The 23,910-nt window shown below is 41.9% G+C and overlaps 1 protein-coding gene across 2 annotated transcripts in view; it reads left to right on the top strand.

Moving 5' to 3' along the window:
• The first annotated feature begins 373 nt into the window (after positions 1-373).
• Positions 374-23,910, top strand: part of acvr2aa (activin A receptor type 2Aa) — a 28,419-nt gene continuing 4,882 nt past the window's right edge. The window contains exons 1-11 of one of the 2 annotated variants that reach the window (XM_022209217.2): positions 374-1,402; positions 8,451-8,670; positions 11,815-11,930; positions 15,288-15,442; positions 17,448-17,471; positions 17,776-17,919; positions 21,675-21,818; positions 21,992-22,137; positions 22,534-22,648; positions 22,827-22,965; positions 23,040-23,170. In XM_022209217.2, coding sequence (XP_022064909.1) covers positions 1,348-1,402; positions 8,451-8,670; positions 11,815-11,930; positions 15,288-15,442; positions 17,448-17,471; positions 17,776-17,919; positions 21,675-21,818; positions 21,992-22,137; positions 22,534-22,648; positions 22,827-22,965; positions 23,040-23,170 — 1,389 coding nt within the window. In that variant the 5' untranslated portion in view covers positions 374-1,347. The remainder of the gene's footprint in view (positions 1,403-8,450; positions 8,671-11,814; positions 11,931-15,287; positions 15,443-17,447; positions 17,472-17,775; positions 17,920-21,674; positions 21,819-21,991; positions 22,138-22,533; positions 22,649-22,826; positions 22,966-23,039; positions 23,171-23,910) is intronic. The other variant, XM_022209218.2, reaches the window with a different exon arrangement.

The following is a 23,910-nucleotide window of genomic DNA, read 5'->3' as shown; positions in this document are numbered from 1 at the left end:
AATGTATATAAATATATATAAACATCTATAAATATATATAAATTTAAATAGGTGTTCATGCGTTATTTATACAATTTGTGGGAATATATACAAATGTACATTAATATATATAAACGTCAGCAACTATGTATTAATGTCTGTAAACGTACATACATGCCTGTAAATACATATAAATGTATATAAATATATTTAAATTTATATAAATACGTCTATATATTGTACAGTGTGTTTAAATGTTATGTACATTGTGTGGGAGGAGCCTCAGGTCAATGGGGGCGGTCCTTACGCGCCTTCTACCACGTCTGGACGCCTCTCATGATTGGTGCAGAAATACGGTCTCCTTCCCCTCCTTCTATTGGCTGGCTGAGCTGTCACGCAGCGCTGTGACAGATGATGGAAGAAGGTGAAAAAAGCTCTGAGCGGAGCAGCCATCTTGCCTCTGGTCGCCCGGAGAGAGAGTGGAAGTGAAGACGGAGAAGAGCCGAGTGGGAAGGCGCTAACCGCGGTTGTTTATTTAAATTCAGTCCGGGATAATTTACCACACGGTTCCACCCCCACATCGAAGACACGCCGCGCGGATGTGGATGCGGTTGCGGTTTGCGGTTCAGGAAACCCGCTGACATCAAACGGGCTTTTAGCTGCGGAGCTAAGCTAACGGCTAGCCGGGCCAGCTAGCTGCTCGATGACCGAGCTGTGGTCGTCGGCGGCGGATTGAGGGCTGCAGCTCCGGCTGATCGTCGGAGGCTGTTTTCCAGACGTTGACTCTGATCCCGGATCGCACCAGCACCCCGATGCTGCTCGTTGTGCACCCAGATATGCAGTGACGGTTGTGTTATCTGTGGATGTGTCGGTTATTTGGGGAACACGGGAGGTTTATGTAAACAGGAGCAGGAATTTAGCAGCAGCTCGACCTAATCCCGCTGCGACTCTCACGAAATCACTGCAGATCGATGGAAACGTCCTCTGTGCTGCCTCACAAATGATTTTCTGCTCCATTTGTACTCGAAGCTGAACGACCGCATCTGACAGTTCCTGCAGGTACTCATTGAAGCGGCCTGTTGACTATCTGTGAGCCCGATGAGGAGATCCCACAGCCGGACCATGGTAGAGCTCCTCCTCGGTGCCCAGGCCTGTCCTCACACTCGGGTTATCTCAGGATCTGCCTCGTCTCACCCAGCGTGTGTCCGTGATTCCCGTTAGACGGACCGGACCGGAATCAGCTTTTGGACCGGGGAATGGTGCAGCTGCTTGGTGTCCAGTAGAGTCAGAGGCGGTTTAAAAGGACCGTGATCCCGGTCCGAGTGTGGGATTAAAACTGAAATAAAGGATTTAATCTGCGGATCCACCATGGGATCAGCAACCAAACTGGCCTTCAGTGTTTTCCTCATCTCCTGCTCCTCGGGTGAGTTCTGACACCTGACAGGACACCGTGTTCACTGTTTACTCTGATGAGGGAACATATGTACTGTTGATGTAATACAGTAACTGTACTGCTGCTGTACTACAGTCACAGTGTCTGTACTGCCACTGTACTACAATCATATAGTCTGTTCTGCTACTGTACTGCAGTCACTGTACTACAGTCAGAGTATCTGTCCTGCTGCTGTAGTGTAGTCGCAGTAACTGTACTGCTGTCACAGTTTCCACACTACGACTGTACCACAGTCATATAATCTGTACTGCTATTGCACTACAGTCATAGTATCTGTACTACAGTCACATATTCTATACTGCTGCTGTACGACAGTAACTGTACTGCTGCTGTACTACAGTCACAATATCTGTACTACGACTGTATGGCAGTCAGTGTATTTGTGCCTCTGCTGTGTTACTACTCTACTGCACTCATAGTATTTGTACTGCTGCTGTACTACAGTGACATAATCTTCACTACTACTGTGTTGCATTCACAGTGTCTGTTCTACTACCACTGTACTACACTCACATTCTCAGTACTGCTGCTGTACTACATCTATACTACATTCAGTGTTTGTACTGCAGTCTCATATCTGTACCGTTGCTGTGGTACACACAGTACTTGTACTGCTGCTGCACATAGTATTTGTACTCTGTATCTCATGTTCTTCTCTGGCAGATTCTTACTTTTCTCTTCCAGTTTCTAATGTTTACTGTTGTCGTTGAATAGTCTGTGTTTTTTTGGGCATTTTTTCAAAAATTTGGGAATTTTTTGTTCCGTCCAGAAATAGCAAAAATCAAATGTTCTTCACAGTTTGCTGAAGCCCACGCTGACGTTACTGAAAAGCCTTCTGAAGCCGCAGAAACTCAGGCTGCTGTCGCGGAAGAAAACCTAAAAACATTCAGGGTTAAAAAGCAGAAACTGAAGAATTCTAGTAGTTCCTGCTTTAAAGTGTCATCTTTTGTTAATGTGTGGATTCAGTTTGTGTCTGCAGAGGAAATTCTGAGACACAAACTGAATCCACACATTAACAAATGTCACTTTATTCTGAACAATAGGACAGAACCAAAACACAGAGATGTTCAGTGCTTTAGCTCTTTAATTCAGACAATATGTAACGGTTTTCCATCATCAGTTCATCACCTGTCAGAAGGAATAGGTCATATATTCTCTGCTGTGTGTTTTTTTTTCATTTCCAGTGTAGTAGAAGTCAGCTGAGTCTGTTTGGTTTTGGTCTGTTGGTCAAAGAAACACTTCTGAGAACGTACTGGACTCAGAGAAACTGTGAGGAACATTTCTCACTATTTTTAGACGAAACAACTCGGAGAAGATAAGCAGTAGGGTCCGTCTGTGTAAAATCAACCAGAAAACCATCAGAACCGGCTGATTTTTCATCTGCAGTAACTTCAGTGTATTTATTGAAGCCATGCCCGTTTTCAGTGCTGAAAAACACATTTGAGTTCTGTTAAAAGCTGCAAGTAAATCAACTAAATATCAGAAAATTATTTCTCTACAATCATGTTACCAAAATGATCCTTTCATTGTCTAGAACTTGTTCTGACCATCCACCTGTCACACATTCTGATATGAGCATTGAAGATTTACCCAGAATGTACTTTCCCCCTAAACTCGTCCAGAATGACTCAGAAATTGTGCAAAATGAGACAAAAGATGTCTAAAATAACCCCAACACTCACCCAAAATGACCAGAAACCTCTCAATTATTGCTCCAAAATTGCCAAAGATGATACAGATTTTGGTTAAAAATGATTCTTTCAGTGTCTAGAACTAGTTCTGACCAACCAATCACACATGCTGATATGAGCCCAGAAAGTTTACCCAGAATGCACTTCATAAAGTTTTCTCCAGCCCCATATCATCACACTCCACCTCCGTGCTTCACTGTCAGGACTGTGCATTCACTGTGGTGGTCCTGGTCAGAAGAGACACAGAAGGACCACAATTTGACATAAAACAACCACAAAGAAACACAAAATGACCACAGAACACACAAATCTGCCCCCCAAAAAAGACAATAAACCGTCCTTCACGTTTTCTCTGCTGAATTATCAGAAACACATCGAGGGTACCAGTGATTGTTTGTAGGACTCTATAGGCATTAAACTGCTGCACTTCTACTGTCTAAACTATGATACATCCCATAATACTGATGCTTTAAAATGAAAAAAATGAACAAAAACAGATGTAGTGTTTAGATTGTTACACCTGGATGGATATAAATCCGACCTTGTGGTAATTCTGACCATTTTTGATGATTTCCCAGAATTTTAGTGGCAGTTTTGAGTCTTGGGGTTCATTTTGCCCTTTTTTGTTCCAATTTTGTGTCTCTTTGAGGTGATATTACATCTTTTGGTGGTAATTTTGCATCTTTTTGTGTTTCTTTGTGATAATTTCAGCACTTTTGAGGTGATTTGAAATGCTTTTTTGTGTCAATTTTCTGTCTTTTGGTGGTTTTAGTTCTAGAAAAAATGCACTAAAAACAGATTTAGCGTTTAGACTGTGACACCTGGGTGAATGTAAAACTGTTTTTCCAGAACTCTAATCTGTTTTTCAGCCATGAGTGTTTCATGTGTCCATCTGCTGAACTGATGAAGACATGAGGCTCAGAAATGATGGAAAAGAAGTCATTAACAACCTGGAATTTACAGCCTTGTGTGTTTAAAGTACCTACAACTCTAACAAAATAGTTTTAGTGTGACAGTAAAACTTTTCATTACATTCAACTTTATTGTCACGGTGGAGAGTAGAAGTATTATGACAATGAAATACAGTTAAGCATCAAACCAGGAGTTGAAGGAAGCAGTAAAGAGCATTAAATGCAGTCTGGGAATCCACAGTATGTCACAGAGCAGACATAAATCACACCGCAACCATAGGGGAACATTTGGGGATCAAAATTGACACGAAAAAAGATTGTATTCAACATCACAAAAGTGCAAAAAAGTCCTATTTTAGTGACGGAATCGTTGCACAAATATTGACCAAACTGTCAGAATGAATGCTGTTTGAGGGGGTTTTCCCTCACAGTGTCATTCCACTGACAACCCAGATTCTTCCTCGCCTTCACCACAGAAAAACCAACCCAGGAATTAGTCTGATTCTTAAACCCTGTGAGCATTTACAACCCCATCTTCACTCCAGATGTGGACCAGATTCAGCAGCACCTCAGCCTTTGTTCTAAAAACACACAAAGGCTCATCTGATTTCCACATTTCTTCTTGTTTGGTGCCTTCTGATGTGTGCAGATAACAATATAAAGACAGATAAATGTAAATGTATGGGTGGAGATGAATGTTATTGGATTTATACAGTAGATACACAGTATGATCAGTGGATAAATTAAATAGAATTATCCTACATAAAACACCAGCTCATTCTGAGGGGGACAAACTGACTGATTTTTACATGAAATGACCCAACATTGGCAGTATTTTTTAAAGTAATTGTACAATAAGGTGTCTAACCTACAGGTATCATTTTGAGGCCACTTCAGATTCTTCATCAGTTCAATCAAAAAGTCAAATTGACCTTTATTGACATTTAGTTGCACATCCAAAATACAATGAGAGGACGTTTTATTTGACATCCATTAAAAAGCAAACCTAATTTGAAACACTCATGTGCCTGAGAGCATCTAAAATGAAACTGAAATAGTCTCTGTTTAAAGTTTTTCTGTTCAGATGTTAAACATGTAGCAGCGCTGAGTGACTCCTTTATGTGTGAGCTGAAAACATACAGAAATCAGATCTCCTGTTTCCGTACAAACGGTTCCTGCTGCGGTGAAAGCGTTGCAGCTCGTGTCACGACGTGGACGAGTGAAGCGCTGAGCGTTGGACGGCGAGCAGAACATCTGGAGGCTGCTGCTGCTGCTGCAGTGAAACATCTGGATGGACTCAGCTGCTTGGTGGCTCCTGCTGCGTGCTGTATAATACATATGCTTCAATAATTCATGCTGCGGGTTGCGTGCAGAGTTGAGCTCATGCATGTTTGATAAGACGCTTCGCAGTTAAAGGGACATTCTGCTGTTTTCGGTTCGATGTGGTTCGACTTCGCCTCACCTTGAGCTGCGATCAGCGGCTGGCGGCGCTCAGAATCACTTTATTCATCCCCGAAGGGAAATTCAGTTGTCAGGGTTCTTATCTGTTTAATTTTGAATTGAATAGCCTGACTGCTGATGGCAAGGAAGATTTCCTAAATCTTTTGGTTCTGCAGCGCAGGGATAGGAGCCGTCCACTGATGTTTGGTTGTTCATTGAGGCAGATGTGAAGTGGATGATCCATGTTTGTCAGAATGGCCTCCATCTTGCTCAGTGCCCGTCTCTCCACCTCATCCTCAGGTGGAGGTGTCACCAACGGCCATCAGCAGCCGTCTTTCTCCTATTGTCCGTTAAGCAGGAACATGGTGGGATGAGGTCTGTGGCATCGGTTTCTGTTAAAGTGGAGTTTTCTCTGTTTGGTTGTGGCCCCCTGTGGAGATCAGCTGTAACCACAGGAAGGACTCTGATCCAAACGCTGTGACATCATCAGTCAGCTGACACCAGAAGCCACGCTTCCAGGACAGTTCAAGGTCACAGCTGACCCATAATTCTGAGCGTTCCACCGTCTTATCGCTTCATGTGTTTTAATCAGCTAACTGCTATTAATCAATAAAAAACTAATCGTTAACCTTCAGTCAGACTGAAGACTTTAACTCACTGCTGCAGCTGATCCTCCTTCAGGTCCTGGTCCAACTTCTGCTCCTTGTCCTAATGCTGGTCTCAATAGTAGTTCTGGTTCTGGTCTTGGGTCTTATCTTTGTCTTGGTTCTAGTCTTGTTCTGGTCTTGGTTCTTGTCTTGGTTCTAGTCTTGTTCTGGCCTTGGTTCTTGTCTTGGTTCTAGTCTTGTTCTGGCCTTGGTTCTTGTCTTGGTTCTAGTCTTGTTCCGGTCTTGGCTGTAGTCTCAGTTCTGGTCCAGCTTAATTCATAAACTCAGAAGCTGCTCCATCTGATCTGTCATGTTTGTGTGATGAGGAGGATGAAGACGTTCTGGTCTGTCCTGGTTCTGTTTCTAGATCCGCTCTGTCCTGGTTCTGGTTTTGTTTCATGTTTTGCTCTGAATTTTTTCAGACATTTCAAAACCTTCCATCTCAGAAGCTGCAGTGAACGCAGCGTCTGTGAGCTCACCTGTTAAAGGAGCTGCTCTGAGCGCGCTCAGAAGGTCCAGACCAGCTGCAGATCAGTAATCCAATCATCGGTAATAGTTCATGTTCCAGGGTCAACCCCTCCCGGTCATCGTCTATGGAGGAGGCCCTGCAGTGCATTCTGGGACCATCGGGGTCATCACATCTCAGATCATCAGTTTTGGTTCTGATATGCCTATTTTTTACTAAGTATACACTATGAATATTTGAAAAAAGTGTCTGAAAACTGTCCATTGATCCACTTTCAGCAGGTTTGTCTCACATTGAAATTTCAGTCTGTTTGAACAACATCTCAGGAACTGTTAAAGAGGAAAACCTGAAATTTTCACTCTGATTTCTCATCATATCATTGATTTAGAATCTATAATGTTGGAGTAGAAAATGGCAGATGGACTCATGAAATGCTCACAGCTGGAAAACACATCTGAGTTCTGGTAAAAACTTCAACCACTTCAGTTTTACATCCATCCAGATGTCACAGTCTAAACACTAAATACATTTTTTCTTCATTTTTTTGAGAATAAAACAAAAAAATGCTAAAGAAAAAAATTCTCTTAAAATGTGAAAAAACTGAAGCCGTCATGCAAAGTCCCATCTTTGAGCACAGTAATTTAAAAAAACGTTTAATGCAGAAGTCAACACTTGTAATGTGAAGAACTTGACCCCAAACGAGTTGTTTTCATTCAACTTTCATAATATTGGTACGCATCATCCAAGTAGAGCAGAGTTCAGGCGTTTCAAAAGAGTTCTCCTAATAGAACTAAAAATAAAAAGTTTTTTATTATGAGCAATGGCACAATGATACACATGTAAACTTATCTGCATCTTCTTATGTCATTTTTTTCAAATTTTTATATATTTTTTTATTATATTACCTTCACTTTAATCCCTATTATTCTGTGTTGTCTTAGTGTTTACCCTTTGCTGAATAAACATGCTGCTGTAACAACTTACTTTGCCTCCAGGGGTTAATAAAGTCGTCTAAGTCTAAGAAATATTCCGGCTTTTATCTTTAAAAGGAGATATTGTCGGCCAGAAGGCCTGAGGTCTAAATGCGCAGAAAACCTGCTGAAAGTGGATCAACAGACAGTTTCAAAGAACATACATTGATCCGAAACTTCACAGATATCAATTTAAAGGTAAAGCAAATCAGGGATGGTCGAGCAGAAGAACAGGATGAATACTCAGACGTAGTTATGTGACGATCGGCTAATGTCTGTTATCAACATTACTGTAAAATGGACCAATGGATTTGGATGAAATTTTCAGTGAAGGTCAGAAATGACACAAGGACCACCTGATTAGATTTTAGCAGTGATGCAGCTTATAGTCTGGATCCATGGATTTGTTCTGTATCATTGTGAGATAGAGGTACGGTGTCACTGTAACCATGACAACAAGTGAACACTACATCAGCTGACTGCTGATGATCACATGATTGTGATCCTACTACAAATCCACCTCTGAGGACTTATCCATCAGAAACGATCCAAGGAACAACTGATTAAACTGTGGGGGTGTTTCTGAGTCCCATCAATTCCCGCCGCCTGCTACATATTTAGGTCATGTGATTCGGTATCCGTACATGACGTACACATGCAGAACACACGGCTGTGCTCAGCGCAGGATCATTTTGTTTGTGGATCCATCTATTTTAAATGAACACATTCTATTTTGCTGTGATTTCTGCACAAATTATTTCAAGATTTCATCCATCAGAAATGATGCAGCCTTGGAGGAGTACTGCTGCCTAACCGTTTGGAGAACAACAACGTCTGTAATTCTGATAAAGTAACATTTGACTGAACCTGATTTTCTCTGTCTCCTCCTCAGGCGCCATCCTGGGCCGCTCAGAGACCCAGAAGTGTGTTTACTACAACTACAGCCCGTTGTCGTCGGCGCCGGAGAACCAGGGCAACGCCAGCGAGGTGGTGACCTGCTCCGGGGAGAAGGACAAGAGGCTACACTGCTTCGCCACCTGGAAGAACGTCTCTGGGGTGGTGCAGGTGGTCAAACAGGGATGCTGGCTGGACGATCACAGCTGTTACGACAGGTAGAGTCACACTGAAGGCAGCAGCATCGCTCTCCTCCACACTGGGGACAGAGCGGCTAACGGCTCGGCTGATTATCAGAACCCATATCTGGCTTTTTCACCCATTACCAGTGTTTTTATTGATGAATTAAATGCTCTACTTCAGGTCTGATCAGCCTCCTCTCTATTTCTGTCATCACTCTGTGATCTCAGAACAAGAAACACAAACCAAGAAGTTAGCTTCTCTCACAGCGGCTAATGCTACACTAGCGGCTAGTGGCTAAGTTAGAAGGCAGCCACAGTTAAGCTGAAACAGTCTGGAAAACAATAATTAATAAAGATTTAAGATGTCGACCTTCGTGGATGGTAAAAGTGTCAGAACAGTGAAATATTAAGAAAATAGATATGAACATAAACAGAGGAGATCATTTAATCACTCCTGTTTCTAAACAGAATTTGATCAATTCTGAGTTAGTTTGGAAACATTTTAAGACATTTTTGTCAGTCATTGTGGACACTTATTTAACCATTTAAAACAACTGACTCATTTTGGGAAAGTTTTGAGTCATTTTACAGGATTTGAAATCATTTCATCCAATTTTAAGTCATTTTGGAAACATTTTTGTCAGTGAGCCCCACATAAGCAGAGACGAGCGTCCTAGTTTAGTCACTCCTGTTTCTGTTTAACAGAATTTGGGGTATTCTGAGACACTTCAGAAACATTTTGAGTCATACTTTTCAAATTTTGGTCACTTTAGACCTCTTTTTAAATCATTTTGAAGATTTTTTTGAGTCTCTTTGAAGAAGTTTTTAGTCATTATGAAAATTTTTTATCACTTCAAAAATGTTTTGAATGATTTTTGTTAGATTTTACGTCATCGTGGACAATTCATTAACCATTTTAAAAAATGGAGTCGCTGTTGAAAAAGTTTGAGTCATTTTACAGGATTTGAAATGATTTTGTCCGATTATGAGTCATTTTGGAAACGCTTTGTCAGTCGATCCCACATAATCAGGGCTTAGTGTTCTAATTTAATCACTCTAATTTCTGTTTTACAGAAGTTGGAGGATTCTTAGTCTTCAGAAACATTTTGAATAATTTTTTTTTCAAATTTTAGTCATTTGGGGTGACTTTTTAAACCATTTTAAAGACTTTTTCGGTCACTTTGGAAATGTTTTGAGTCCTTTTTGTCAGATTTTAAGTCATCATGGACGATTCTTTAACCATTTTGAAAAAATGTGAAAACTTTTGAGTCATTTTACGGGATTTGAAGTGATTTTGTGTAATTTTAAGTCATTTTGGACACACTTTTGTCAGTGGATCCCACAAACAGAGGAGAGTATCCTGCTTTTATCACTCCTGTTTCTATTAGACATTTTCAGTTATAAATACCTTTATTAATGAAGAAGTCTAATTATGAATGGCAGGTTCTCTGCTGCCACATGCCATTAAAACATTACATATCAGTTCCAGATATCGGTTATCAGCCTTTCTTGATTTCCAATAATCGTATCAGCCCTGATAAACTCCACAGCACACTCAGACTGGTTTAAAGCAGCAGGGTTGTTTCATATTCTGTAGTGTTAAACTGGAGTGTTGCTGTTTGCGGGTCGTCCTGCACTGAGGACTCACCTGTGTGCTGTCAGCATACTTTACCTGTCAGATAGCATCAGTTACCTCCCCCTGCCTGTTCCTCTGTTGTAGCGTGACAGCAGAGTGTTTCCTGACTGCTCGTGTCCCGACATGCTGTTGAACTCGTTTACCTGCTGCTCTGCTGACGTGTTGCATTCAGAAGCTTCACAGTCAACATGTTTCCACGGAGCAGTGCCGTCAATAACAGGCTCAATAACAGGCTGCGTTAGCTTTTTATTACTGATCAATAACAGGCTGCATTAACTCTTTATTACTAATTAATAACATGCCAAAGTTAACTCTTTATTACTGATCAATAACACAACAAACTACCAGCTGAGCTCACCTGTGTGTAGTTGAAGGTTTAATTATGAATCGCGTTCAACAGCTCCAGACTTTGTGTGTGTTTGCTGACTGAACTAAACCTAAACCTCCAGTCAGATATCAGGCGTCTTTCTTTTTTTTTTTTTTTTTTACCAGGTTTTCTTCTTCTTCTGGCGGCTTACACATCCCAGCGCCGTTAAACCCGTCATGTAGAACAAAATGAAACTATGACGCCTGCTGCAGTCAGCAGGTCGTTTTAAAGTGAAGCAATGAGGAATTTAAAGATTTACGACCGTATAAACTGCATCGCTGCAAATGATGCAGTGCCGGAACACTGATAGAAAACTGTTCAATGTGTTACAGTTATTTCACTGACCAGAATGCAGGATTTCACTTTAATGTTTGGTCAAATCAGAGTGAAATTATTGTAACTGCTTGAATATTATGTGTAATAAATACCAATAAATTAATCAGTGTTCTAATCATCAACTACACGGCTTCATTCGGTGGTTTTAACAACCAACAGATCTACAGATAAAACAGAATCTGAATCACGGTTGAAGGGAGACAGAACTCTGAACAGAACCTGATCTAGACCAGGTTAGCTCTGCAGCATCAGTTACCATGGAGATCTAGCTCTGTATTATCAGTTTAATGGAGATCAAGCTCTGTAGCATCAGTTACCATGGAGATCTAGCTCTGCAGCATCAGTTACCATGGAGATCTAGTTCTGTATTATCAGTTTAATGGAGATCTAGCTCTGTAGCATCAGTTACCATGGAGATCTAGCTCTGTATTATCAGTTTAATGGAGATCTAGCTCTGCAGCATCAGTTACCATGGAGATCTAGTTCTGTATTATCAGTTTAATGGAGATCTAGCTCTGTAGCATCAGTTACCATGGAGATCTAGCTCTGTATTATCAGTTTAATGGAGATCTAGCTCTGTAGCATCAGTTACCATGGAGATCTAGTTCTGTAGCATCAGTTACCATGGAGATCTAGTTCTATAGCATCAGTTACCATGGAGATCTAGCACCACAGCATCAGTTACCATGGAGATCTAGCTCTGTAACATCAGTTGCCATGGAGATCTAAGCCACCTTCATGACACTAAAAACCTTTAGGCTCATCACTCCTGTTAAAACATGAATCTTACTTCATATTCAGCCTTCTGACGATCTCCTTCTTCTTCTGCTGCTGCTGACAGGAACGAGTGTGTCGAGAGGAAAGATGCTCCTGAAGTCTTCTTCTGCTGCTGTGAGGGAAGTTTGTGTAACGTCAAGTTCTACCACAGCCCCAACAGCAGCCAGACGCTGGTGCCCAGTAAGTTACACCTGTCTATCTGTCCACCTGTCTGTCTGTCCAGTCTTTCTTTGTTACATTTTCTGTTTGTTTGAAATAAATTATAGCAGAAACAGTACAACATGACTGACTTAACTGTTAAAAACTGCTTTGTGAGACTGTGACTCTACTGTCAATGAGCAGCTTTATAGTAGACACTAATTGTAAATGTGTGATTTTATTTAATATCTGTAGCTTTATATATTATATATTATATATTTTACAATATGACTTTATCATATACATGCAACTTCACTGTTAATATGCAACGTTATCATGAACATACGACTTTATCATAAAAGTTTAAGTTTACTGTCAATATGATAAAAATGTGACTTGACTGTAAATATGACTTTAGTGCAGCATGGTTACCATATACACACACACTTTATTCTAAACGTATGATTTTATGGTAAATGTGTGACTTCACTGTCATGTTATTTTAAACATGTGACTTCATAGTGAACACAGGTAGACAGGTCAGTCAGTCTGTCCACCTGTCTGTCTGTCCACGTGTCCAGTCTTTGTGTTTCTTGTATTTTCTGTTGGCCAGCAGTTTGTTTTCAATACATACTCAGAGAGTTTTCTGTCAACAAACAGTCCAGCAGCACTGACTTGACCTGCTGCCTTAAAAACCACTTTATGTGACTTTGGCCTTATGTTCAATATGCAACTTTATTGTGGAATCATGACTTTACTGTAAATTTCTGAGTTGATTGTATACACTCATCGAAAATGAGAACTAATTCTCAACTAACTTACCTGGTAAAATAAAGGTTAAAAAAAAGTCTTCATCGTATACATGTGACTTTCTTATTCATGCGACTTTAATGTAAGCGTATAACATTATTGTGAGCGTGACCTTACTTTGAACATATGACTTAAGCATATAAATGTGACTTTGCTGTCAGTATGCAACTTCATCGTATACATGTGACTTTATTGTAAACGTATGACTTTATCACAAACTTAACTTTGTTGTAAATATGTGACTTTATCTTAAACACGCAACTTTGCTGCATACATATGACTTTATCATAAATATGCAACTTTATTGTGTAGAAATAACCATATCGTAAATGTGTTACTGTGTTGTAACTTTACCCCCAGACGTGCGACTTTGCCCCCAGACGTGCGACTTTACCCCCAGACGTGCGACTTTACCCTAAACGACGTGCGACTTTACCCTAAACGACGTGCGACTTTACCCCAAACGTGCGACTTTACCCCAAACGTGCGACTTTACCCCCAGACGTGCGACTTTACCCCCAGACGTGCGACTTTACCCTAAACGACATGCGACTTTACCCTAAACGACGTGCGACTTTACCCTAAACGACGTGCGACTTTACCCCCAGACGTGCGACTTTACCCCCAGACGTGCGACTTTACCCCCAGACGTGCGACTTTACCCCCAGACGTGCGACTTTACCCCCAGACGTGCGACTTTACCCCCAGACGTGCGACTTTACCCCCAGACGTGCGACTTTACCCTAAACGACGTGCGACTTTACCCTAAACGACGTGCGACTTTACCCTAAACGACGTGCGACTTTACCCCCAGACGTGCGACTTTACCCCCAGACGTGCGACTTTACCCCCAGACGTGCGACTTTACCCCCAGACGTGCGACTTTACCCCCAGACGTGCGACTTTACCCCCAGACGTGTGACTTTACCCTAAACGACGTGCGACTTTACCCCAAACGTGCGACTTTACCCCAAACGTGCGACTTTACCCCAAACGTGCGACTTTACCCCAAACGTGCGACTTTACCCCAAACGTGCGACTTTACCCCCAGACGTGCGACTTTACCCCCAGACGTGCGACTTTACCCCCAGACGTGCGACTTTACCCCCAGACGTGCGACTTTACCCTAAACGACGTGCGACTTTACCCTAAACGACGTGCGACTTTACCCTAAACGACGTGCGACTTTGCCCCAAACGTGCGACTTTGCCCCAAACGTGCGACTTTGCCCCAAACGTGCGACTTTGCCCCAAACGTGCGACTTTACCCCAAACGACGTGCGACTTTACCCTAAACGACGTGCGACTTTACCCTAAACGACGTGCGACTTTACCCTAAACGACGTGCGACTTTACCCTAAACGACGTGCGACTTTACCCCAGACGTGCGACTTTACCCCAGACGTGCGACTTTACCCTAAACGACGTGCGACTTTACCCTAAACGACGTGCGACTTTACCCTAAACGACGTGCGACTTTACCCCAGACGTGCGACTTTGCCCCAAACGTGCGACTTTACCCCAAACGTGCGACTTTGCCCCAAACGTGCGACTTTACCCCAAACGTGTGACTTTGCCCCAAACGTGTGACTTTGCCCCAAACGTGCGACTTTGCCCCAAACGTGCGACTTTGCCCCAAACGTGCGACTTTGCCCCAAACGTGCGACTTTACCCCAAACGTGCGACTTTACCCTAAACGACGTGCGACTTTACCCTAAACGACGTGCGACTTTACCCTAAACGACGTGCGACTTTACCCCAGACGTGCGACTTTGCCCCAAACGTGCGACTTTGCCCCAAACGTGCGACTTTACCCTAAACGACGTGCGACTTTACCCTAAACGACGTGCGACTTTGCCCCAAACGTGCGACTTTGCCCCAAACGTGCGACTTTACCCCAAACGTGCGACTTTGCCCCAGACGTGCGACTTTGCCCCAGACGTGCGACTTTGCCCCAGACGTGCGACTTTGCCCCAGACGTGCGACTTTGCCCCAAACGTGCGACTTTGCCCCAAACGTGCGACTTTACCCTAAACGACGTGCGACTTTACCCTAAACGACGTGCGACTTTACCCTAAACGACGTGCGACTTTGCCCCAAACGTGCGACTTTGCCCCAAACGTGCGACTTTACCCCAGACGTGCGACTTTGCCCCAGACGTGCGACTTTGCCCCAGACGTGCGACTTTGCCCCAGACGTGCGACTTTGCCCCAGACGTGCGACTTTGCCCCAGACGTGCGACTTTATCTTAACTATGACTTTACCATAAACTGTAAATATATTGTAAATATGCAATTTTATCGTATACATGTGAATTTACTGTTAATGTGCGACTTTGTTGTGAGCATATAATATGGTTGTAAAAATGTGACTTTAAACATATGACTGACTTAATCGTACACATGTGACAACATCCGACCTTATCATATATGTGGGATTGTGTTGTAACATAACCCTAAATATGCAACTTCATCGTAAACGTGCATCACTATCATAAAAATGCTCCGCTTTTCTTGTGTGTTTTCTCTGACTTTATACCTGTACAGTTCACTTTGTCCTGTAACTTCAGAGATGCTCTGTGTTTCCGTAGCGACCAACATCCCAGTGACTCAGAGGCCGTCGGTGGTGACCACTCTGATGTACTCGCTGCTTCCCATCATGGCCGTGACCGCCATCGTCCTCTTGTCCTTCTGGATTTACCGCCACAACAAACTGGCCTACCCACCTGTCCGGGTGCCCACACAGGTGAGCTGCCTGTCCTCTGATTGGTGCAGGGGGACAGCAGGTGGTGGATTATGGGAGATGGTGTCTTTTGGACTCTGGTAGTTGCTGTACAGGGTTCAAATGTGCTGGATGTGATCCTGATCTGAGAGCTTCAGTACTGATTTTAGACTTGATTCTGGATTAGTTTTTGACGAGTGCTAGACTGGTTCTAGGCTTGATTTAGGACTGATTTTGGACTGTAGGATAGAGTTACTTTTAAACCGACGATTCAGTAAGAAAGGATGTTTTACCTTGCTGACATGATGACGCTCTGTAGAGGCGACAGATGCCGTCAAAACATGTCGGCAAAATAAAACATCCTTTCTTACTGAATTGTCGATTTAAAAGTAATACTATCCTAAAATAATAAACAACAAAATGAATGTAATCCAACTATGATTATGGACTGGTTCTAGACATGATTTTGAATTAGTTTTTGACAAGTATTGGACTGGTTTTATATGTGATTTTGGGCTAGTTCTAGACTTGGTTCCAGACTTGATTTTAGACTGGTTTTAGACTTGACTTTGGACTGTTTTAAACCACTATTACACTATTTTTGGACTTGAATTTGGACTGGTTCTATATTTGGTTTTAGACTGGTTTAGACCGGTTTGGCCTGGTTTCAAAGTGAATCTGTATCCGCCTGACATTACCAACATGAGTTCAGAGCAGGTTTCAGATGCTCCACTCTGAGCCTGGTGTTAAACTGATCTGTGGGATTATTGAGAGGGGTCACAGCTGTTTGCTGTTATTGATCACACTGATTGATAATCTGCCCCTCCCCCCTCTGATCCAGACATGTAGAGCTGCAAGTTCACTGATCAGAACAGATTGCTTTGTTGTTTGATCACATATTTGAACTAAAATTACATTTTCAGGACTGAGAAACACTTTGGAGTTCTGTTAAAAACAAATAAATGTATTGTCACATTCTAAAGACAGAAATAAAGAATGATTTTGTGACAGAATAATTCTGTCTAGTAGATGATTCTGGTGTCAGATGTTTGTAAAAAATGATCCTTTCATTGTCTGGAACTTCTACTGACCGATTACCTGTCACACATGTGCCTAGAAAGTTTACCCAGAATGCACTTTTTTTCAGTTTTCTCCTGTTCCATATCATCATACTCCCTCCTCTGTGCTTCACTGTCAGGACTGTCTGATTAGGACTGTGGTAGTCCTGGTCAGAAGAGACATAAATGATCACAATTTGACATAAAACAACCACAAAGAAACACAAAATGAGCACAAAAACACACAAATCCACCATAAAAAGACACAAAACTGTCCTTGAATGTTCACTCAGAGCTTTTTAAAGTTTTCTCTGCTGATTTATCAGAAACCAGAAACACATCCAGGGAACCAGTGATTGTTTGTAGGACTCTATAGACATTAAACTGCTGCAGATTTACTGTTCAAACTATGATACAGCCCATAATACTGATCATCAAACATTGTTGTAGAAAAAACAGATTTATTTTTCAGACTAGATGGATATAAAAGTAGCCTGAACCCTTCTTGTGATAATTTTGGCCATTTTTTTCATGATTTCTCATGATTTTTGTGGCAATTTTGAGCCTTGGGGTTATTTTCGTCATTTTTTGTTGTTTCTCCAGTTTCAGACTCAACAAGATGAAGTTTCTGTGTTCATTAACATTTGGTAACTTTAAGTGACTTCCATGTGTGAGTTGAAACCAGATTTACTGTTTCCACGGCGGCAATAATGTTTTAGTAATTACTCAATATGATGCAGATCTCAGATGTGTTTTCAGCCCTTAAAGTTTCATGTGTCTCTGCTGTACAAGTAAATTAAAAGGTGATAAATCTGGACCCTCCTCTATGGACTTTAAGTAAATAAAATGAAATAAAGGTGCTGCAGATGAAGGTTTAGTGGTGGTGAAGCTCTCAGATCAGCCTCAGTCTGTTCTGTCTCTGCTGTGTTTTCTGTTGCCGCCTGTAAAGTGTTTGTCTCTCTGCCTCTCAGCACGCCTTTCATATCATGATCGAGGTAAGACAAAAGCCCCAGACGTCAGGGAATGCTCCATCACATCTTCTCCCTCCTCCCAGACTTTCATTTTGCACCGCCGCAGCCCGACGTTTCTTTGCCCTCGCTGTGGTTTTAATTCAGTTCTCCATCTCTTGCCTTGCGGTGAATGCCGGTGTCGTGTTTGTGCACGGATGGACAGACGGATGTGGTGTTTGTGTCGCTGCTCTGATGATGATGATGCTGCATGAGTGATGAAGCAGCAGCAGTAGGAGGTGATTCAGGCCGCAGGTCACTTTGAGATGTTTTCCTGCTGTCTCCCCTGCAGGACCCGGGACCCCTGCCGCCTTCACCCATCCTGGGCCAGAAGCCGCTGCAGCTGCTGGAGGTCAAAGCTAGGGGGCGCTTTGGCCACGTCTGGAAGGCTCAGCTGCTCAGCGAATACGTGGCCGTCAAGATCTTCCCCATACAGGTAGACGATCACCCACACGCACCTGTAGCCACCGAAAATAAATAGGAAACGGCTTAAAACGCAAAAAGAGCATCAGCAACTGAGTTAGGGAGTCTAAAAAATAAAAAAGTATGAATGTTTCTCACTGTGAGTCTGTTTATAAGGTGAGAAAATCATCTATTAGTCCCACAGTGGAGGGATTTTCAGTGTTAAAGCAGCAAAGTGACGGTGCAAAAATGTCTTAACATCAATAAAAAATCAATGTGAGGTCTGCAGATTCTTCCACATGTAGAAATTCAAATAACTCCACTGAATGCTTAAAGTAACGATGTCATGAAGAACAGAATATCGCACACATTCCTGTTTTTGTAGGAAGACGTGACATTTACTTTAAAATCAGACAAAGAGGTTGTTGTATTTGCTCTGTGTATTTAAAATCACCAGTTACGTAAAGAGCTGTTTTAACCCTCCTGTTGTCCTCATTTACAGGCACCAAAATATATTTCTTTGTCTGAAAAAAAAATCCAAAAATTCAGAAAAAAAAAAATCCCCAAATTTCTGATAATTTGCAAAACCTTCAGGAAGAAAATGCCAATAATTCCCTCAAAGTTTCCCTTAAAAATGTGCTTTAAAAAAATCCCCAAATTTGACAATAAAATTCTTGTAAATATTTTCAAAAAAATTAGTAAAAATCTTCCAAAAAAATCCTAAAAATATCTAAAGTGATTCCATACATATCAGTAAAACTTCTAATCTTTTCTTTAAGAACATTCACATAAAAATCAACCAAAATCCAGCGAAATTCGCTGGATTTTGGTTGATTTTTATGTGAATGTTCTTAAAGAAACATATTTAACATTTCTTTTTTTCCACCAAAAAAATTTTCAAAAATTTCCCAAAAATGTTGAAAATGTGGACGTCAGAAGTTTCACTGTGAAAATATGTTTTTTCCCGACATTTTCAAACTTTAAAACGATTTTGACCCGCAGGACGACATGAAGTTTAATGTCTGAGGAAATGGTTTTGCCAGAGTACAGTAAACAATAAACAAACTTTTATGTAATATATGCAATTTCACAGAGGTTAGTAGTAAGAAACAAATCAAAAAGAGCAAAAGGTACGAAATGCGAAGTGTTTAAAGTATGTAAGGAATAGTGTCTGAAAATAAATAAGTAAAATAACAAAAGTAGAAAATGTAAACTGTAGACTAATAACAAGAAACCGATGAACAGAAAGTGAACTGAAACTTTACAGTCAGTAGTAAAAACATACAAATAAAGGGTTAAAACGTCCCTCAGGTCACAGTTCACTGAGTTCTATAAAGAGAAAACAAAAAAAATCCTCAATACACACGTGGACAAAATTGTTGGTACCCCTCAGTTAAAGAAGGAAAAACCCACAATTCTCACTGAAATCACTTGAAACTCACAAAAGTAACAATAAATAAAAATTTATTGAAAATTAAATAATCAAAATCAGCCATCACTTTTGAATTGTTGATTAACATAATTATTTAAAAAAACAAACTAATGAAATAGGGCTGGACAAAAATGATGGTACCCATAACTTAATATTTTGTTGCACAACCTTTTGAGGCAATCACTGCAATTAAACGATTTCTGTATTTGTCAATGAGCGTTCTGCAGCTGTCAACAGGTATTTTGGCCCACTCCTCATGAGCAAACAGCTCCAGTTGTCTCAGGTTTGATGGGTGTCTTCTCCAAATGGCATGTTTCAGCTCCTTCCACATATGTTCAATGGGATTCAGATCTGGGCTCATAGAAGGCCACTTTAGAATAGTCCAACGCTTTTCTCTCAGCCATTCTTGGGTGTTTTTGGCTGTGTGTTTTGGATGGTTGTCCTGTTGGAAGACCCATGACCTGCGACTGAGACCAAGCTTTCTGACACTAGGCAGCACATTTCTCTCCAGAATGCCTTGATAGTCTTCAGATTTCATGGTACCTTGCACACTTTCAAGACACCCTGTGCCAGATGCAGCAAAGCAGCCCCAAAACATTACTGAGCCTCCTCCATGTTTCACCGTAGGGACAGTGTTCTTTTCTTCGTATGCTTGGTTTTTGAGTCTATGAACATAGAGTTGATGTGCCTTACCAAAAAGCTCCAGTTTGGTCTCATCTGTCCAAAGGACATTCTCCCAGAAGCTTTGTGGCTTGTCAACATGCATTTTTGCAAATTCCAGTCTGGCTTTTTTATGAGTTTTTTTCAGCAGTGGTGTCCTCCTTGGTCGTCTCCCATGAAGTCCGCTTTGGCTCAAACAACGACGAATGGTGCGATCTGACACTGATGTACCTTGGCCTTGGAGTTCACCTTTAATTTCTTTGGAGGTTGCTCTGGGCTCTTTGGATACAATTCCAACGATCCGTCTCTTCAATTTGTCATCAATTTTCCTCTTGCGGCCACGTCCAGGGAGGTTGGCTACTGTCCCGTGGGTCTTGAACTTCTGAATAATATGAGCCACTGTTGTCACAGGAACTTCAAGCTGTTTAGAGATGGTCTTATAGCCTTTACCTTTAAGATGTTTGTCTATAATTTTTTTTCGGATGTCCTGGGACAATTCTCTCCTTCGCTTTCTGTTGTCCATGTTCAGTGTGGTACACACCTTTTCACCAAACAGCAGGGTGACTACTTGTCTCCCTTTAAATAGGCAGACTGACTGATTATGAGTTTGGAAACACCTGTGATGTCAATTAAATGACACACCTGAGTTAATCATGTCACTCTGGTCAAATAGTTTTCAATCTTTTATAGAGGTACCATCATTTTTGTCCAGGCCTGTTTCATTAGTTTGTTTTTTTTAATAATTATGTTAATCAACAATTCAAAAGTAATGGCTGTTTTTGATTATTTAATTTTCAATAAATTTTTATTTATTGTCACTTTTGTGAGTTTCAAGTTATTTCAGTGAGAATTGTGGGTTTTTCCTTCTTTAACTGAGGGGTACCAACAATTTTGTCCACGTGTGTATATCTTAAATAGAAGCAAAAATTACTACAAAGACAGACACAAAAAAAAACATAAAAAGACTCAAAATGAACACATAGACCCAAAAGTTCACAGGTAGAAAATGAGCACAAAGAGAGACACCTCTGTGAATGAAACACTGCAAAAATGTGAGAATATCTGTCAGAAAAATAAAAACACACAACATAATATCTACAGGATTTGTTGATGTTATATCAAGAGAAAACAAGAAATCCCAAATATTAAACGGCTTCTTTTTTTATTCAAACGCTGGTTTACTAAACAGACTGTGTTTTTGAAGGCAGTCTGATAATAAGAAATCACATCAGCAGACTTAGACTGTAAAAATGCTGCAGTTTTCTATTAAAATACGTTTTCCAACCTCAGTTTTACATGACATGTTTTTTCCCTTTTTGGTTTTTAATATTCTCGTGTAAAACCGATGAAATTACCAATAATACGTTATAGATAAAATGATAGATAGGTATTACAAAAGCTTATATATTTTCTACACTGATCAAAATACATTAATGTGACATTTTCTGTAATTCTGCATGATTTCTCTCAAATCTATTTAAAAATGTAGCAAACACTCATCTAATTTTAGAAATAAATGAAGAGTTTTAAACTTTAAACAGTTTCACCTGTGAGTAAAAAGGAAATGAGAAGCTGTAATGATGTATTTTAGTTGTACGTTCAGGTCAGATTATTTACATTTTCTTTAAAAGGTCTTCTAAACCTTAATGGTTGTTCTGATGTCACATGACGTGTCACTTCCTGTCTGCCCCCCGCAGGACCGCCAGTCATGGCAGAACGAGTACGAGATCTACAACCTGAACGGGATGAGACACGAGAACCTGCTTCAGTTCCTCGGAGCCGAGAAGAGGAGCATCAACATGGAGCTGCAGCTGTGGCTCATCACCGCCTACCACGAGAAGGTAACACTGACCCCCGCTGGCCGGAGGGAGAACTGCAGCCTCACTGCTCCTTATAACGGGCTTTATCTGAAGCCTTACAGTTTGCTTCTCATTCTCAGATTAAAATCAAAAGACTCTAAATGTGATGAAATAATGAATAAGTCCTCTGAGCTCAGGTTGCTGTCTGTCCTCAGGGTTCTCTGTGCGACTACCTGAAGGCCAACATCCTGTCCTGGTCTGAACTCTGTCTCATCGCTCAGTCCATGTCCAGAGGCCTTGCATACCTGCACGAAGACATACCTGGACACAAGGACGGACACAAGCCTGCCATCGCACACAGGTACATAGAACATATACACACAGGTACATGTATTACACTGAGATAACACACACAGGTACAGAAAAAACTAAAATGTGTTGGTAACAGACAGATTATACACACAGGTGCAGGTACACGTCACACACACACTCAGGTGTAGGTAATAAAAACACAGGTACATGTAACACACACAGGTGCAGGTAAACAGGTGTGCTCTGATTCAGTAAACAGGTGTGCTCTGATTCAGTAAACAGGTGTGCTCTGATTCAGTAAACAGGTGTGCTCTGATTCAGGTAAACAGGTGTGCTCTGATTCAGGTAAACAGGTGTGCTCTGATTCAGTAAACAGGTGTGCTCTGATTCAGTAAACAGGTGCCGTCCTGTCAGACAGGAGGTCTCACTCTGTGTGTCTTTTCAGGGACTTCAAGAGTAAGAACGTCCTGCTGAAGTCCAACCTGACGGCTTGTATCGCAGACTTCGGCCTCGCTCTCCGGTTTGAGGCAGGAAGATCTCCAGGAGACACACACGGACAGGTGAGTTCACCTGAGTGAGTCACTGTGACCTTGAAGGAGGCTGGTGGCTGTTGGATGAGCTGCAGCTTCTCCGCCTTTAAAGGAGGAGTCAGCAGTTTAACAGGGGGTCTGATGTTCTGCTGGTCCTGGTACCTGGTCCTGGTCCAGATGTTTAACCCAGCTGTGGATGTGTTGTCAGGTGGGGACCAGGAGGTACATGGCCCCCGAGGTTCTGGAGGGAGCCATCAACTTCCAGAGGGACGCCTTCCTGAGGATAGACATGTACGCTCTGGGCCTGGTGCTGTGGGAGCTCGCCTCTCGCTGCAAAGCTGCTGATGGTAAGAGACTCGGTTCCAATGGAGACGGTTCTGTCTCTGCCATGGGTTCTGACGTCCTCCCTGTCTCTGTCCAGGTCCGGTTGATGAGTACCGACTGCCGTTTGAGGAGGAGGTGGGTCCACATCCATCTCTGGAGGACATGCAGGAGGTGGTGGTCCACAAGAAGCAGAGACCGACCCTCCGGGAGTGCTGGCAGAAACACTCTGTGAGTGGCACCACATTACCCATGATGCACCACTCTGTCTACATTACCCACGATGCACCACTCTGTCTACATTACCAATGATGCACCACTATGTCTGTCTACATTACCTATGATGCACACTGACAACACTAAATTACCCATGATGCACCACTGTGTCTACCTACATTTTAGTCGTTTCTCAGATCAAACACTGAAGAGGTCTCACTCCCCCTGTTTATCAGAGCACTGAGTGGACTTCCTGTCTGGTGGTGTTGTTAGTTTGGTGTTTGTTTATTCTCTTGATAAAGGCGCGTGTCCACTGTATGTGCACGGCAACGCACCGCATCTGAAAGTCGCATGGATGGTGGGCGGTCACTAGCGGACCACAAAATTGTCACATGACAGTGCTCCAGCAACAGTGGGTCGACAGTTTCACGATGCGTGGAATCTCTACACGCCGCATCCAATTTGCATAAAGTAGAAGTCCAGTCTGCTTTACCCAAATGAGCTGCAGCCCTCTCCGGGTAAACACACCAGATCGCAGATGGAAACGCACCGTAACCGGACCAGAATGCCCCATGCAGGGTGTTTCCAGCTATTTTACTCATTTGCATGCAGTAGACTGGACTCCGACGTGCGGAGATTCCACGCATCATGAAACTGTCCTCAAACATCTAAACTGGCCGTCGGTGAAATAAAACGAGGACAGATTCAGCTGCTGCACACCTTATTTCTTGCCTCAAATGCTTTCAGAAATACTT

Source organism: Acanthochromis polyacanthus, chromosome 14 (genome assembly GCF_021347895.1).
Source record: "Acanthochromis polyacanthus isolate Apoly-LR-REF ecotype Palm Island chromosome 14, KAUST_Apoly_ChrSc, whole genome shotgun sequence".
Lineage (NCBI taxonomy): Eukaryota > Metazoa > Chordata > Actinopteri > Pomacentridae > Acanthochromis > Acanthochromis polyacanthus.
The sequence above is the reverse complement of the archived record's forward strand: the minus strand, read 5'-3'. Positions and strand labels throughout refer to the sequence as shown.